Genomic DNA, 19,223 nt, shown 5'->3' with positions numbered 1-19,223 from the left:
GGCTAGCACCTGTTGCCGCTCCAAGGCTAGCACCTGTCGCCGCTCCAAGGCTAGCACCTGTCGCCGCTCCAAGGCTAGCACCTGTCGCCGCTCCAAGGCTAGCACCTGTCGCCGCTCCACGGCTAGCACCTGTCGCCGCTCCACGGCTAGCACCTGTCGCCGCTCCACGGCTAGCACCAGACCCTCCACGCCAAGGCCACAGTTAGTGTTTTTTGTTGTTCATAGTTTTTTGCCCCCGTGCAAGTCTTTTGTTTTCGTTAGTAAAGTTTGTACATCCGCCCTGAGCGCGCTTTTTGTTCTTTTGTTAGTGTAAAATAAATAATGTCTTCACCTTCACGCCATGTCTGGTCCAAATGTTAATTTGCACCACGGGAGAACAAACCACGTCATAGTCCAAGTCATGACATAAAGTTGATTTGATTTGATTTGATTAGTGACTCAGTCTCTGTAATGATCAAGAATGACTGCAAAAAAAGGCACCATTGGGCCATAGAAAAGTTGCAAACACCAGCTCTTTGATAAAGAAGGTGAGACACACCATAGAAGAAATAACTTTGTCATCCGTGTAGCTATCCTGTTCTCGTCTCCTGTTTTGCTCAAATTAATTAATATTTTTAAGTGTCTGGAACAGAATCATTGGATTTGGATAAATCGTGAATACAAACGAAAACCGTGGTATCGCTGTACTGTATTAATTAAATACGATTTTGCTTGAACTACTTTTTAAGTTAGCCCAGTAAAAACTGATACTTGTAAATAAATGATAACCTATACTAAACATGTACTGGGTCCATTCGCTGTCATGAAATATAAGCATCTGTGAAGTAGGGGTGTAATGGTTTAGGGACGGGTAGCTTTCACATTTGAATCAATATATGACCAATTCTCGGTACCTGAGAATTGATACCAGTACTCAACGGTACCAATCTTTCGTACTCATGATAACAAAATCTATTTTTTTCATGTAATATTGTGAAACGAGGTGATTATGATAACAGTGCTGTCCATCTGTTATATCTCATATTCTAATTACATTTGTAAATCTCATTTGCAAATATTACACATAATACTTTGCATGCAGTTGCAATTTCAAGACGTTAGATGGCAGTAGTGTGTAGGCTACGGTGTTGCTAGGAAATAGTCTTTGCCATTAGGTTGAATGTTCCAGTTTTGTTTTTTGTTGAGTCCTACAAAGTCTTTATACTGTAGGTATTGTACTTTTTACACACCAGCAATTGTATTGAACATGCATTAGTTGTAGTTTTAATTACCAACTTTAGAGGTGTTGAAATCGCCATGTAAAATTCCTAATGCTAATCTGTAGCATGTAAATGGCAAAGCCAAAGTAAATTAGCATCAAGCTAGCATTTTGAAAAGTGGAGCCTTACTTAGCATTCCAGGGGCTACTTCTTGCTTTATTGGCATTGTTAATTGCAACATTAACTAGAGGCAGTTCGCTCTTCGTGCTGCTTGAGTGTTTGTTTCCCCACCAAGTGTCGGTGGTGATGTTTAGTCTGCTGATGTCAAAAGCAACAAAGGTATTGGAACATGGTACTGATATTACGAGAATCGATACCTGTTAGTGCCGACAACATTTGGTCAGTATCTATAACAGTACAGAATTCAGTACCCACATGGTACAGTAAAGATAAAGTTAAAGTTAAAGTACCAATGATTGTCACACACACACTAGGTGTGGTGAAATTTGTCCTCTGCATTTGACCCATCCCCCTGGGAGGTGAGGGGAGCAGTGGGCAGCAGCGGTGGAATAATCTTTGGTGATTTAACCCCCGATTCCAACCCTTGATGCTGAGTGCCAAGCAGGTACATAATGGGTCCCATTTTTATAGTCTTTGGTATGACTCGGCCGGGGTTTGAACTCACAACCTACCGATCTCAGGGCGGACACTCTAACCACTAGGCCACTGAGTAGTACATATATTTGTAATCCAATTTTTTGGTACGGGACATTCAATTTGGTAAAAAGGTGTACCGATTTCTCACGTTATGTGTTTTCTCATATTATGTGAAGGTCAGGATGTGTCTCGCGTACGCATCTAAACAAATACAGTATCGCCTGGTCTTTGGCTAGCGATAGTGCCCTTATTGAAAAACATTTAGACACCCCTGGTCTCAGTAGCACCAAATAGTCCTACTAGTGTTATTAATTTACTACCAATGAACAATATTTCAAATACTTTGGACGTAAGTATTAGTCCAGTGATACCTTAACTTACAGCAAGAGTGCCCCAACTTAAGGGTGTTTTGAGATAAGAGCTGTCTATTGGCTAATTGTTATGCTTTAAGTTACGAGCACACATTTGAGTTGCAAGCATTCGTGCCATTAGCTGACAAAGTGAATGCCAAAGTGAACCCCATAATATCCGCCCAAAACATCCGAGTTTTACCTGCTAGCATTAGCGCATTTGCTAATAGCTAGGCATCGACATGACTTTGTTTTTCAACAATGAGAAGGAAGAAAGTGACTGTGAAGGACAGTGCTGAGAAAAAAGCAGTGGATGTTATTCATAAAAACGAAATAATCAAAAACATGACAGAGCGTGTAGCTATTTAGTGAAGCACTGCTTCTCTACGCCATACTGAAGCAGACTGAGAATAATGCCAGCCAAGGACGTTAAAATAATATCTAAACTGTGGATATGTATCCATGCTGGAAGGAGATAGCATTGAAGTTCACTCTCCAAGGTAAATGCTGTACTTTATTATAACATTACTCTATAAAACTGCTGTAGTTGTTTGTACTACATTTTACTGTATTGTTTTTCATGCAATATTTCATATCTAACTTTTTATTTGTATTTTTAAAAGGCATGTTGAATGTTATAATTGTGCTGTTTTGGGGGGCGAAGCACAGATTACATTGATTTAAATGCATTCCAATTGGAGATGTTGATTTAAAACAAATGTTTTGAGTTAAGAGCTTTGTCACAGAACCAAGTAAGCTCGTAGGATAAAGTATTACTGTATTGTTATACCAAGACTTAACGTTTGCAAAATCTATGCGATAATTAAGCAAACATTGAATAATGAAAATATGCTGGTGGCTTGATAAGCTATTGTCTAACAGATGGTTTATGAAGATAATTCAGGATGCATCATGAATCAAATGCATAGCTTTAGAGAAACAGAAGAAAAAACAGAAGAACAAAATAAAGCACTGTTGACAAAATTGAACAAAGAGTCATTGTCTTGTATTCCCCTTTAAAGGACGAGGTGATCAAAAAAGCCCCACCTGCTAACCCCCCCCTTTCAGACATGGATCCAACCCTTACCTATTGCGGTGTAGAGGACCTGGTCACAACAACGCTGCCCAGATAGCTGAGATCAATCAAAAACAAAGCACGTAAGACTCCAGGAGCTAATAAAACCACCTAACTGATAATGATGAAGACATAGCGGAACATGAGAAGCAGACAGGCCCTGTGACACACTTTGCCCAACAACCTTTCCTTGCTAGTCAGACCTGGGCTTGTTGGGAGGAAACTAAAGGGATTGCTGGGAAAAAGCCATATAGAAAAGGGAAGGACAAGTAAGTTGGGAAAGGATCTGGAAGGGGAGAACTGGTAATGAAGTCAGGTTACTGAGGCCGTGGATGGGCCGCAGGGCCTGCCAAGATGAATTCTTCTTCAAGCATCCCTCTGCATGACACAGGCATCCTTAAACGCTTGGATCTAGATATAACAATGGGTATTTATGCGGGATTCAATTAGATGAATAAGTAAGGAGTTCCTCCTGGTAATTGGAAGGAAGGCAATGTATGATCCAGATGGGGAAAAGCATCGTGAGTTGATGTATGCTCCACTTTAAGAGGCATGTGCCAAAGAAATCATGCATTCTAATAGCAAAAATACAAACTATTCTCAATCAATACGTTTACATGCACACAATATTCCTGTTTTAACCACAATATAGTGAATATTTAGAAAACTTACTGAATATCTTTTTTTTTTCCAAATTCCGAAACAATTTATTTATTTAGAAATTAACAACCTGATTGGATATATCTGTGTCGACCCCAATATTAGCTCACGTATACATGTAAATGTAAAAAATGCACAGAAATTCTATGTAACACTAAACAAGCTACATATAGACAACACATATCAGGGTAAGGATACACACAAATATCTTGCCATAAATGATTAAGACTAGAGGTGTAACGATATGAACATTTCACATCACCATTACAATATTATCACGGTATACTTAAAGAGTGCTTATTTTTAAACCAAGTTTTATTTTCAAAAAAATAAACTGCAGACACAAAACATATACATTGCTTGCCATAAAAAAAAAAAAGTTATATTGTTTTGGCTTTTTAAGAGCCATGCTGTTGTTATTTTAGTGTTATATGGTTATCGTCTTCCTTTTTATTTTGCTCAGCATGCTAGCTGCTTCTCCGGGTAATGAGCAGTATCACAGTCCTGTAAGTTTATCGAAGTGTGGGAATCAATCACGGTTTTACAGTAAATCATACTTGAAATAGTAATACTAACCGTTGGGAATATCACCGCGGTTTATCATTAGTACCGGTAATCTTGAAGTTACATACCTAGTTAAAACTCATACATAGATAGTTGTACTTTCTTGCCCAAATTCCAGTTTTGGTTCATTTAGCTCAGAAGTTGGAAGTCAGAGCTAGGAATGACGTAACAACCGAGTAATGAGCGTTCCAGTTACAAAGACAGAATTCAAGATGGCCAGATCCACAAAAACTATTTTTGTGCTTGCCGTGTTTGAATATAAACAACTTCTGGACAAATATGCGATCCTTCTACAACCTTTAAACATGATGGACGAAGAGGTAAGACAAAAGAGCAGTTGTTAGCAATGTAGTACAGAACACATATGTCACAAAAAAGTAATTTACACAATAGTAACATTACCATATTACACGTCCAACAATACAAAGGATACGGCTAAATAAGTGCGGCAAAAACTAGTAGGAAGTGCAAATAAAGGATATTACAGGAGCTTAAATTATTGTTAACAAATAAAGCAGCCATCTTTGAAAGCCAACTTCGGAGTGGTGAGGACTTTCGGAAATCCGGGGGCCGTTCCGGTTCAGACTTCTGACTAGTAACACAGAAATTCTGACCACTCAGTACAAATGGAACACAGCATACCGTAAGTAGTGTGCTGTGAACCAACTTCTTTGACTTTCCATGCCATTGTATGAATATATCTAAGCTTGTTATAAAAGCTGTTTGGTACAGTTTCCCACTATGGTAATCTGTCTGATTAGGCTATTTGTTATGCTTCAGTTTAAGAGCAAATTTTAGGTTACGCGCCCCCTATCGTTCAAGAGATGAGACCAAAACAGCCGGTTTTGCTCCCTCGCATTAGCCTATAGCAGGGGTTTCCAAACGTTTTGACTAGTGGGCCGAATTGGGCTTAAAAAATGTGGACGTATATATATGAGTACATATTGTTATAATAATATAATGATATATAATTAATAATTATTATAATTGGTTATTAAGAGAATGTGAAAGTTCAACTCTTACCTTGTTTACTTTCGTCTCAACCTCAAGGTTTTTTAATCAATCAGAAATATCAAGCAGCTAAAGTGCGACAAACATGGATAAGTGTGGAGAAAGTGTTTTGCATGTTTCCCATCATCTCGTGTAATGGATTTAAATGGGTGTAATTTTGTTGAATGTATGGTGATTGGACATTTTTTTTTATAATATCCACAAAGTCCAATGAACAAGTTGTGTTATGTGTAACAATGTTTGTTGAATTTTTGTGTTGAAGGATTTTTTTTCCCTGCACCATGACTAGGGAAGGTTGTTTGGATTGGGTCATATAAGTATTGCTTTGCTGTATTTCCTTACAAGTACAATTAATGGTTGAATTACTTCAGTTGGCCATGACATGGCTGCTGATGGAATGCTAGCTATTTGTATATGATATGAATACACCGTTTCAAATTGAAGACGCTGGCAGGTGGCACTTGCCCTGTGGCCTTAGTTTGGACACCCCTGGCTTATAGCTAGAGATCGACATAACATTGTTTTTTCATCCATGAAACAAATAAAGTGAGTGTGAAGGACAATGCTGAAAAGAAGTGGATGATAGTCATTGAAATAAAGAAAATACACAAAAACATGACAGAGAGTGACACAGGTTAAGGGTAGCGCCACTTCTTTGCACCATTCTAAAGCAGAATGAGTCGATGACGCCAGCAAAGAATGTTGAAATTATGTCTAAACAACAAACATTTAGCCATGAAAATATGTAGAGGCTGTTGATGGTGTGTTTGACGGAGAAGCAACTGTAAGGAGATACAGTAGAAGTAAGCTTTCCAAGATAAATGCTGCAAATTATTTTTACATTACTTCATAACATTACTGAGTTGTTTGGAGTTCATTCTATTACATTGTTTTTTCATACAATATTTCTTATCCAAAAGTTGATTTTGTTTTTTAAAAGGCATTTTACATGTTAAAATTGTGCTTTTTAGCACCGATTAAATTGACAAACCACAACACGAAACTCAGTGCAACCTCTACGTTGGTATAGCACCATGGCAACACACGTTTTATCTTTGCACCAAGCTAAAACATTCTCCATCAGGCAGTTTGTTTCAGTTTTTTCAGTTTTGGAGATCTTAGTCATACATTTTGCATGCCAGTTTAAGTCTGTGAACCTTGCCTAAACTAGAAAGAGTTGTTGACAGGTCGCATAATCATTTCCATTGACTTGTGACTTTGGCCAGAGACATTAGGAGAATGGGCAATAAATATGGATGGGAATCAAAAAGCGGTTCTAGTTTAGAACCGGCTGCCAGTGTTTCCTGGGAATCATTTGCCAGTTTTGTAAACGATGGCAAGAAAGGATGACAACAGGGCAACTTGCAATACTTGCAAAATGGATAGTTCATAAAAGAGACAAAATACTACCACAAACATTAGCAGACACAGAATGTGAAAACGTTGAATGAATGACTCCTTTTCAAACCCGTCCAAGCCGGAAGTGAATCTTCACCAGACCAACAGCGGCAATGTTGGCGATGAACAGCAGGTAACTAACTTACTAACACTGCTTGTCATGTTAGCACCTCACTGTGAACGCTGCTGTTATTAACTGACAGACATCGTACAGTAAGAGATCGTTTTATTATGTTTGTAGTTTGTTTTTCTTGTTTAGCACTTAGCAATACTGCTACATAATGCTTAGTGTTACACTAAAGCTGGATCTGTTTAGCAGAGCTTGTAAAACTTGTAGCTCAGCCTCCTTATATACACGATCAACATTATAAGGTTCTGGACCATCATTTGTCCCAAATGTATCGTTGTTGGCTCCCACAAAGTCTGCATGATTTGCATTGTTGTTGTTGGGGAAGGGATCTGCGGTTCCTACCTAATATATTATAAATTCCGACTTTGGCATCCAAATTAGACCCGGGAATGGCGAGAAATATACGAAAAGACACTTGGATTCCAATATACTTTTTTCTTTGCAAGTATTTGGAGTCATTCTTTATCTAAATGGGAATATATGAACATCCTAGCAGTCGGCATCCTATTGACGGCAGACATTGTACAGTAAGTTTTATGTTTATTGGCTGTTATTAAGTCTGCAGTGAGTAATAATCAGCGAAGTCGTCGAAGGAAAAAGTAAACGTTGTGATGTGTTTTTAAAATTAATGTGCCGAATGTGCCTGTTACTACATTACATATATACTTACAGTGTGTAAAGCGTGATGGAGGTGTTTGGATGTTAAAGCTCTCTTCAGGCAGAATAGAGTGACTCCCATAGGCTCCATTGTAAGCAAACTCTTGATGGCATTTATTTACTTGTTACATAAGGATTGTGAATGATGCAAATTCCCTTCAAAAAGTGCAGTTCCCCTTTTACTTTATGAATTATTGTGGCCACTAAGTGTTGCAAAAAATACCACTCCACGTCAACTTAATTAAAGACAGCAGGTAAGTTAAGTTAGTGCTTTTCACACAAACCATTGCTCTCTGTTTGACTACACTACAAAATAATAAAAGGGTGATTTGTGCTTTTATCGTATCAATATTCATATCAGCCAATACTTAAGCTCTAACATCGTTGTTGTATCGGAACATCCTGAAATTTTTTATGTTGATAATAGCAGTCAATGACAGTACAGAAAAAAGAACCCGGTGGTGCAGGGCTTAATGAGTTGTCAATATAAATGAAGTCAACTTAAACTGTAAAGGTCCTGATCAGCATATGATGCAAAACCCCCAAGGCAACAGCATTTGGCGGAAAACACAATAATCAACAATATTGGTAATCCTGTGTGCTGTTTAACATGTAAACAGCAATATTCTGATTGCTTGAGAATACAAACACGTCTTGCCTTAAAGACATCAACCTAAACCAGAATATTGTGTGCATGTTAATGTAGTCACTGACAGACTTTGGTTTCTAAAGGTCTGAAGCATAATCTGTGGAACAAAAGTATGGGTAACATTAGTTTGTAATTTATTCTATTATGATTTACTAATCTTACATTTAAATAGTTAATGGACTTTTGCATTGCTAGTGCTTTGTAAATATATTTAGAAACAATGATTTTTTGGAATACTTCCAACTTAATGTCTCAAATTAAAATAAGCAACGATTTGAAATAACTTTCTGAGATTACATTTTCAAGGTGTTTACACGAATGTAAACTGAAGTAAGAAATAGACATCTACTAAGATGGTATTTCAAGTTGATGGTTATTGCACACTGCGTTAGTAACCAAAGTGAAGCCATAACAAAGCATCATGGGCTGGGCAGATGACTCAAATGAAGTGCCTACCTACACAACTAACACACCTACCCTGAAGCGGACAACTGGGGTGGAGAGGGCTCAGATGGAAGGATCCCCTCCTCAGTCCTCCTCGGAGATGGTATCTGCCCACATATGTTGCTGCTTTCCATGGGAGGTGATGGGGACTGGGAAGCTGGATAGCTGCTCGCAGATGAAGCAAAGGCCATGTGGGAACGATAGCTAGGACTGGCTCTTCTGCTACCCTGGCCTAGTGCAGGTGAGGAAGAAGGGGAAGATCTCCTTGAGAAGGTGGCTGTAGATGGAGGTAGCAGGGTAATTTCAGACATCTCTGGGGGTATGGGAGCTTGAACAATGTTTGGACGAGGCCGAGGACGTATAACAATCTCAGGAGAGCCCTCGTGGGAACTAAAGGGGCTCTGGGTGAGAGGGGAAAGTCGAGAGGGCTGGAGAACCACCTGATGTACACCAGAATCTATCCTACGAATCTGTCTTGGACTAAAACGAGGGGTAGATTCAAACCATCGGGTATCTAGGCTACTGAACGTGCTTGGGGCGATGTGGGCCAAAGGATCGGTGTAAGGAAAAAGTGGAACACCCATTCCGTGGCTTGTGTGTCTTAGCTGCCCTAAATGAGCCTCCGGCCTTGCTAAACGCCTGCCTGGAGAGCCATGAGGCTTGGCCCTGCCAGGAGACTTGCTTGAGTGGCTCTGTGAACCTACTAGTGGCAAAACAGATGGATAGGTAGGCATCGTGAGGGAGGAGGGCTGAAAAGCACCAAGGGGAAGAACATGAGGTGGAGGTGGATACGGAGGGTCATGGCGGAGACGCACAGAGGGCTGTGGCGGGAAAATTAATTGGGGCCCCTCCATAGTTGAGAAGGTGAAATCCATTCCCCGCCAAAACTCTGGTGAATGAGAAGAAGAAGTGAGTGTCAGAGGATAAGGGAAGCCGGAGACAGAATATTGTGTGAAATCACCATCTCCCATTTCTTCTGGAATCATGGAGTAACCAAAAGGACCTTCACTCAGGTACGGAGGGGAAGACATGACAGAGCTAAGGGGACTGGTATCAGTCATGTAAAAAGGAGGACGAGGATCATGATCTCCAGGCGGGCCCAAGTAGCCATAGAAAGACCTGTGATGGAGTGAGCCTCGAATCTGCCCTGTGGCCTGAAGTTGACTGCTCTCCATGATGGTCATACCTTCAAAAGGCCTCTGAAAACGAGGGCTGTAGGCTGGAGGCTGGAGGTAGGACTCATGACTGGAGATGGGTGAAATCTGGTGAGGCCGAAGGGGGGCCATGACTGGTGGAAGAGGTCTCAGATCGTCGTTTTCTTCATCTGATTGCCGGAATTCAGGATAGAGATCGGATTCTTCTACAAAGGGAAAGCCCTCAATTCTTCGGGACTTGACAGACAATTCTGCATCAGTAGGATCAATGACAAAACGTCCATCTGGGCCACGGCTGATGAGTTCAATGGGTATTGTTGCTTCAGCTTCAAGTTTGGAAATGTATTTCTTGCTGGTTATTGCTCTTTTGGTCCTCGTGTACAGAGACTCCTCCTTCTTCCCTGGACTTAGTGGTGGTTTCTTCCCACGTTGGGAATGACTGTCCTCTGATGATTCTGCTAGGGAGGAGGGTTTGGAGCGAATGCTTTCTGGGCTCACGTTCCCTGATGATGGCCTATGGAGAAACATAAACAGTACATGATGTGGAATTCAAACTACACTAGTTATCTACCTATTTGTACTGGAAAATTCTGTACCACAGAAACATTGGTGGTCTCAATCAATATTTTATACAGTATAAGTCTTGGCTAAGGGTGCAAACGATGTGTCGACATTGTCAAGAAAAATTATCTCTAAAATTTATCAGCGACAAAATGATTTGTCCATAAGTGTTGGTAACATTGTGTTTTTCCAGAAACAAATGTGCGAGTTCGTGCGACTGGTGACCATCAGCAACAGGAAGAGAACAATTGCTACGGCCACCGGCAACAACAGCAGGGTTGAAAACATGAAATGTAAGGGAACATTTTACTCTAAACACGTCAAAGCCAATCTTGCTTTTCATGGCAGTATGTGAGCTGTATTTGAAAACAAATGGCTAAATTAAAGCCACTGAATAGGTGTACACTTCATATTCCGATTAGTCAACTAATCGTTAGGATAGTCAATGACTCGTCGACCATCAAAATAGTCGTAAGTTACAGCCCTAGTCTTGGCCTTGGTTTACACTTTAGCGTCAAAGTGCCCGCACACAGAATGCTTTGCGTATTTTGATGTGCATTTCCCCAGAAAATCAAACAATTATGGCTTTGATTTGCCAGATTTTAGTAAACAATTTTCTGTGAATACACAACTCATTTATACTCATACACGCAGACTACCTGGGCAAACTGATTTGGGTTCAACGTTTGCAGTAAAGATGACTGTTTTGGTGAAGAATTTGCATGACACGCATGACATCTCAACTTGGAACTTCGAGCATGAATCTGCATTGACTTATATCACTTTATGTAAAAATACCAAATATAATAATGACTTCTATTGGATATGACGGTTGTGAACATTATAAAATTCAGTAACAAAATAATATACTGTATCCAATGTCCAGGTAATCAAATCTGGTCAAAGGGTTTCATTCAACTAACAAATTAGTTCTTAAATCCCACTCACGCACTGTTTAAGAAGAAACAACCCCTGAGTTAGAAGCAAGGAAACTTGTACAGGGTGTCAATAAAGTGTATTTAATGGCAGCCATTTATCATTAATATGATATATTTGACTATTATGTTATTTTGATGCAACTATAAAAACATGCATAATCTCATTGATCGTTTGATTCAACAATGCTTTAAAAAAAACTGTGATGATTTCAGTGCAGTTTTGATAACGAAGTACTGTATTAAGGACTGACTGTAACAAGAACACCAATCAGCTCTAGTAGTCTGTAGTCTACAGATTACTCATTGTAATTGCTGTTCATGAGTTGTGTGTGTATCGTGCAGTTTGTACTGTACTTACGGCGATGCCATACTTTTTCTGCAGTGTGTTATGGAAAGAGGGGGATCTAGAAAAATAAACAGATTATTACAGGGTGAAATGTCAGTAACACTATGAAAAAGTAATATTACGGTTATCATAGTATTGTTCAATTGTGCTCAAAAAGTACTCTACAAGCTGGTGTTTTAAAATTGTATTTAAGAATAAAAACATACGTAAATTAACACACAATATATTTTGCTTGGCAGAAGAAACATCTTCAGAGCAATATTTTATTCAAAAATGTTTATCTTGTTTATTCATTTGTGAAGGTTTTAAAGTGTTTCTTAATGGTAACGGCAAAACGTCATGCTTCCCATTTAGTTTATGTAACGCCCTGTGGGTTCACTTTCTGTTGTAGACACGTTCATGTAGGGATCTTCACATCTCTCTGGATATATTAGTTGCTCAGACAGCAATGTGTTTATACAAGTTTAGACTGGGGCATGATGGTTGTAATGGGGGAATACGTAAAGTTTCTTATAAAGCCAAGAAGAAGATCCCCCTATGACAATCTGTTGGCCTTCCGATGCATTATCTAGATCATCTTGGAAGGGGGGTTTCTACATCTGCGGTCCTTTCTCAAGATTTATTGTTTTCCCACAGCTTGGGTCTTTTGAGTTTTTCTTTGCCCCGATGTGGGTTTAGATCAAAAGTGGTTGATGTGAGTTTGTAAAGCGTTTTGGGACACTTGTGATTAAGGACTATGTAAATACATGTTGATTGATTGATGATCGTGTTCATGTTGGCATTCAAACTCGCTTGCGATTAGCACGCAAGCTCGATTTTTCAGTAAATGAGACAAAGCAGATCTCCACTCATTATATTCACGCTATTTTGTGGTCATTTGTAATTATATATACAAACCCCGTTTCCAAATGAGTTGGGAAATTGTGTTAGATGTAAATATAAACGGAATACAATGATTTGCAAATCATTTTCAACCCATATTCAGTTGAATATGCTACAAAGACAGCATATTTGATGTTCAAACTGATAAACATTTTTTTTTTTTTGCAAATAATCATTAACTTTAGAATTTGATGCCAGCAACACGTGACAAAGAAGTTGGGAAATGTGGCAATAAATACTGATAAAGTTGAGGAATGCTCATCAAACACTTATTTGGAACATCCCACAGGTGTGCAGGCTAATTGGGAACAGGTGGGTGCCATGATTGGGTATAAAAACAGCTTCCCAAAAAATGCTCAGTCTTTCACAAGAAAGGATGGGGCGAGGTACACCCCTTTGTCCACAACTGCGTGAGCAAATAGTCAAACAGTTTAAGAACAACGTTTCTCAAAGTGCAATTGCAAGAAATTTAGGGATTTCAACATCTACGGTCCATAATATCATCAAAAGGTTCAGAGAATCTGGAGAAATCACTCCACGTAAGCGGCATGGCCGGAAACCAACATTGAATGACCGTGACCTTCGATCCCTCAGACGGCACTGTATCAAAAACCGACATTAATCTCTAAAGGATATCACCACATGGGCTCAGGAACACTTCAGAAAACTACTGTCACTAAATACAGTTTGTCACGAAGTGGTGGGGTTAGCATGTTACTAAGTGCCAGTAAAAAATCTACTATGCAAAGCGAAAGCCATTTATCAACAACATCCAGAAACGCCGCCGGCTTCTCTGGGCCCGAGATCATCTAAGATGGACTCATGCAAAGTGGAAAAGTGTTCTGTGGTCTGACGAGTCCACATTTCAAATTGTTTTTGGAAATATTCGACATCGTGTCATCCGGACCAAAGGGGAAGCAAACCATCCAGACTGTTATCGACACAAAGTTCAAAAGCCAGCATCTGGGATGGTTTGGGGGTGCATTAGTGCCCAAGGCATGGGTAACTTACACATCTGTGAAGGCACCATAATTGCTGAAAGGTACATACAGGTTTTGGAACAACGTATGCTGCCATCTAAGCGCCGTCTTTTTCATGGACGCCCCTGCTTATTTCAGCAAGACAATGCCAAGCCACATTCAGCACGTGTTACAACAGCGTGGCTTCATAAAAAAAGAGTGCGGGTACTTTCCTGGCAGTCCAGACCTGTCTCCCATCGAAAATGTGTGGCGCATTATGAAGCTTAAAATACGACAGCGGAGACTCCGGACTGTTGAACGACTGAAGCTCTACATAAAACAAGAATGGGAAAGAATTCCACTTTCAAAGCTTCAACAAATAGTTTCCTCAGTTCCCAATCGTTTATTGAGTGTTGTTAAAAGAAAAGGTGATGTAACACAGTGGTGAACATGCCCTTTCCCAACTATTTTGGCACGTGTTGCAGCCATGAAATTCTAAGTTAATTATTATTTCGAAAAAAAAATAAAAAATTATGAGTGTGAACATCAAATATCTTGTCTTTGTAGTACATTCAATTGAATATGGGTTGAAAAGAATTTGCAAATCATTGTATTCCGTTTATATTTACATCTAACACAATTTCCCAACTCATATGGAAACGGGGTTTGTAAACATAATATCTGAATTGAACAATTCTAAAAATACTAAGAGTTAAAGCAAATATTCTTTGATGTCCTACTAAAATTCAGGTCACCAACTAGTAGCTCACAAGCTGCTGGTTGGAGACCCCTGCTCTAGGGTCACGTAGCATGGAAGCACATCCTACGTTTCTCAACGTTAATCACATATTATAATTGCTATTCTTTATTTATTTAGTGATGTAATTTTGCTCTAATATTTGCATATAGTATAAGAGAATGACTGCAATATTTTGTTCTTATTGCTACATTGTCTTGAATTGTATACATATATTTTATTGATTGTTCAAAAACTAGTTTGTGAATTTAAATATCTTTGTTTGTTGGTTGCGACTGTCCAGGGTGTACCCTGCCTTCCACGCATAGTGGGGACGGCGTGGCGCAGTTGGGAGAGTGGCTGTGCCAGCAACCTGAGGGTTCCTGGTCTAATCCCCACCTTCTACCATCCTAGTCACGTCTGTTGTGTCCTTTAGCAAGACACTTCACCCTTGCTCCTGATGTGTCCTGGTTAGGGCCTTGCATGGCAGCTACCGCCATCAGTGTGTGAATGTGTGTGTGAATGGGTGAATGTGGAAATAGTGTCAAAGCGCTTTGAATTCCTTGAAAAAAAGGTAGAAAAGCGCTATACAAGTATAACCCATTTACCATTTTACCATAGTGCAGCTGGTATAGGCTCCGCGACCCCAAGGTAGACAAACGGTAGACAATTAATACAAATGGGCTTACAATTTTTATTTTGATTGTAATTATGATTGACAAATTAAAGGTAAATTGCAAAATAATTCAACTTAAGGATTTCAAGTAAAAAATATCAGTATATGCAACCCTGGCACTGTTTTCACTTGGTATCGAATCAATACCAACTTTTGCAGTATGATCAGGTCCTACATGTATATTGGTAAAGTTAATAATCAAAAATATCAAAGTAGAGTTCATCTTTCAGATATTTTCTGAAGTAAGGACTCGCCAGATATGCTTAGGTTTTGTGTGACGAGCTATTTAAGGTTTGGAATTTTTGTGCAGTTTTGGGTCATGTTGTATGGCCCATAACCTCTGAGAACTTGGTTAATTTGTTACACCTCACCTTTTTTTCGTTTTAGCTTCCGCCGCCGCTGCTTGTTGACAAAGCAGGCTGCCATTGTACTGAAAAGAACCGCCGCAGCCAAGAAGCAGATTGTGGCCACAATGCCGGCCATGACTGGTCGCGCCAACCCTGATTCCTCAACCAACTCTGGAGGTGGAAAGAAGTCTGCAAGGTAAGAAGTTCCATCATACATGATGAGGAAATAGCAAAGCAATAGCAAACACAACTAGCAAAGGCAACCTGTGTAAAACATGTGTGCGAATGCTGGTGAACTCAAAGTTGGACCAAAAGGCTGTATAAAAAACGTAGAACTACTGGAAAAGGGATTTTAGGTGATGTTGGAAATAGAAAGCCTGGATGTTTTTAAAATGATTAAAATGTTGATTTTAATTATCTTCAAAGCAAAACAGGACAAACAATTCCTAAGTTTTTGAAGGGCGTAAAAACAATTTAGAATCGTATATATTTTTTCTTTTACTTTGCTCAAATTTTTCAATAATCTTGGTCTTAACCAAAATATGTATATTTGTCAACCAATACAGATACAGAGCTACAGAGCTAACATTTCAACATTGATGGCATTAATGGAAATAACGCAAGAGATTACCAATGCAATAGCTGGTAAACAGTGTGCAGCCGCAGTGTTTATGGATCTAACTAAAGCATTTGACACAAATAATCCTAATATCTTAAAAATGTTATATAATATAAACAAATTAGAACGGTATGAGATCAGAAGGCTGGTCTTGAACTGGATAAGAAGCTAGTTAACCAAAAGAAAGCAATATGTGAAGTTAGGTGAAGACATATATCTTGTGGCGTACCCAACGGATCAATACTGGGACCAAAATTGTTCAATCTTTGTATAAACGATATTTTTAAAGTTACAAAGGACTTTAAGTTAGCACTATATGCAGACAACATGACTGCAGTTTGTTCAGGAGAGAACACAGAGAAGCTAATACAAATAATAACATAAGAAATAAACAAATTAAAAAGAGGGTTTGACAAAAACAGACTATCTTTGAATCTCAGTAAAACGAAAACATTTTTATTCGGTAACAATTGAAGGGAAAGTCCAACGCAAATACAAATAGACTGAGTAGACCTTGAAAGGGTAAATGAAATACATTTATGGGGTGTAATAATAGATGATAAAATGAACTGGAAATCTCATATAAAAATATATAGAACATAAGGTGGCAAGAAATACATCAATAATGAATAAAAACAAATATGTATTAGACAAGAAAAATCACTCCATATTCTCTACTGCTCGCTAGTGTTACCATTGGAAAAATTGCTTTGGATGTCGTACACTTCGGGTTTTGTCTGACCTTTTGGAACAGATTGCTAACAATAAGGTACCAAACATATGCCACATTAAATCCTTTTTATGTCCATGGATATTCTCATTCATCCAGGTCATTTTAATCTCAGGGCATTCATTCGGTCGCAACTGGACTGTTCGGTTTGTCTTCAAAGACGTTTCGCCTCTCATCCTAGTAGGCTTCCTCAGTTCATGATGTATATAGTGCGTTCTTTCTTCCTCAGTTCATGATGAAGCCTACTTGGATGAGAGGCGAAACGTCATCTAAGACAAACTGAACAGTACAGTTGCAATTGATTGAATGCCCTGAGATTTAATTTTTTGTTTTAAGACTTACATTTAAAACTTTTGTAAACAAATGTCACTGTATTAAATTTTGTATTTAAACTCTGAAAGGTGCTGCTGGGTCTTGTGACCAGTTGAAAATGCTGTTAAAAGCTAATTAAGTGGACATAAAAAGCAGCAAAAATAGCATTGCATAACTTAAGTTATGGTGTGGGCTATTTAATTTCAGATAATTTGTTGCACAATTTAAAAATGTTTTTTTTATGTCTGTGTTAAGCAGAGAACATGTATACAAATGTAATACTATAACGAGTATTAAGAAAAGAAGGTTATTATCAGTATGGGATTGGTATTACTGACATACAACATTTGGTTTTAGACATGCGATTGTGATACTGCGAGTACAAAGCATGACAAAAAGCAACAATTGTTTAGAGTTAGGGTTACATCTACTTAAGGTTTGCGTGTATTAAAACACTTGCAATTGTGGATGTTTTTTCATATAGAAGGGATACATACCTACTGTATATGAAAAAAAAATAATTCTTGCAATATGCATTTTCTTTTAGATGCACTGCTGGACTTTGTCTGGATGTCCATTAAAATTAGTACGTAATGGTCTGCTGCATGTTTCAAAACAAAACAAAATGCCACAGGTTATTCATGATACCATGAATGTACAGTAAATAAGCATCTCCATGGTGAAAGCCACGCAAAAACCTCATTTAAATAGGGCGGTCTGCACCATTTATGAACTGTACATGCAGTTTTAGTAGATCACACATAACACGCCCACTAATAGTAGACACCAACGTTCCATCTAAGGTGCGCGCCTGTGCAATTGCGCACTGCTCAAGCGTCCTCTGCGCACAGCAAATATATGCCGCGCACCAAATCAAATCCCATCTGAATTCTAAACAAAATAAACACATGTATTCTGTGTAATTTTGCAATGCAACTCTGAGTGACAGTGACAACAAGCGGCCCTAACGGTGTTCGTCAACACCGTTCAATTGAACACCGTTCAAATATTGTAAAGTCTATCAAGATGCTTCGAGGACAGGAATTATATCGATCACTTTATTGAGCAAAACTGTTTATATTCGGCCATAACCACACCAAAAACATGAGTAAAAAACTTTTATCTCGAAAAACTAGTAATTTTCTGCCGTACAAACCAGGCCAAAAGCAACTTGTCATCTGTCACCAACACGCATACCACTAAGCCACTGGTGCGTTTATGGCCACACAAAAAGTCGGACAACTCAAATACCACACAAAGTTACACTATGACTCCTCAGTCATACGTCTGCTTATTCTACTGTCATTTATTTTTAATGTCAATTTATTGATATTAATGATGGAATGCTGTTACTAGAGAAAGTTACAGGAATGCACACATCCTATGCTTACATTTCATTGTGCAACATGAGGATGTTTAAGGGGAACTAAATGTGATCTCTGAAAGGGGTACAAATGATTTCCAAAGCAGGACCCCCACCCAGACATATTGTACAATACTAATCCATAGCTTATGAAAAACAAGATTTCTTTTATTTTCATTACAAGTGGGCCAAATCACTAATATTACAAAATAATCTCATGAAAATGACTCCTCTCATTTGAGTGTTTTTATAAAAGATTGGTTTGAGACAGGTGTGCTGCTGGTATTGCCACGTGTGATGTTGCTCACATGTGCTCCACTGAATGCTCAGGGAGTTTTTGTGTTTGCTCACACACATGAACAATTAGAGGGAACATTGGTAGACACAATGTTATGGTTTGCACACGCTCTTTAGCGTGTGGTATTTGGATATTAGTAGATCATGTTCAAAATGTTCATATTGGAGCAAAGCAAGAGAGTGGAAAGTAAGATGAAAGGAAATATTACACTAGACTAGACTGCACATTATGATTGCCCAATAATAATATTTTGGGTGAAGATGATTAGTGTTGCGTCTCTTAGCTTTGGATTCATGCTTATATAACATTATGCATTACCTGTACTGGACACTCCAACTATGTTGCTGGGCTCACTGATCATCTCATCCATGACAGCCAAGACACGGAACTCAAACCAGGCCTCCTGACAGAAGAAGCACAGATATCAGCATGAGAACATAGTAGGGACGTAACGGCATTAAAAAAATACTGCGGTATTTCGGTAGTAAAGTCTTATCAATAATACCGT

The 19,223-nt window shown here is 38.8% G+C and overlaps 1 protein-coding gene across 7 annotated transcripts in view; it reads right to left on the bottom strand.

The window, feature by feature from the left end:
* Positions 1-19,223, bottom strand: part of LOC133607332 (protein turtle homolog B-like) — a 250,778-nt gene that overhangs the window by 24,145 nt on the left and 207,410 nt on the right. For 4 of the 7 annotated variants that reach the window (XM_061961847.2, XM_072913839.1, XM_061961848.2 and 1 more), the window contains 4 exons: positions 19,034-19,118; positions 15,418-15,582; positions 11,806-11,851; positions 8,828-10,462 (listed from right to left, as the gene is read on the bottom strand). In XM_061961847.2, coding sequence (XP_061817831.2) covers positions 8,828-10,462; positions 11,806-11,851; positions 15,418-15,582; positions 19,034-19,118 — 1,931 coding nt within the window. Of the gene's footprint in view, positions 1-3,293; positions 3,340-8,827; positions 10,463-11,805; positions 11,852-15,417; positions 15,583-19,033; positions 19,119-19,223 lie in introns of all 7 variants that reach the window. The other 3 variants (XM_072913838.1, XM_072913840.1, XM_072913841.1) reach the window with 3 other exon arrangements.

Source organism: Nerophis lumbriciformis, linkage group LG09 (assembly GCF_033978685.3).
Source record: "Nerophis lumbriciformis linkage group LG09, RoL_Nlum_v2.1, whole genome shotgun sequence".
Lineage (NCBI taxonomy): Eukaryota > Metazoa > Chordata > Actinopteri > Syngnathiformes > Syngnathidae > Nerophis > Nerophis lumbriciformis.
Note: the sequence above shows the minus strand (reverse complement) of the source record. Positions and strands in the feature narration are given on the sequence as shown.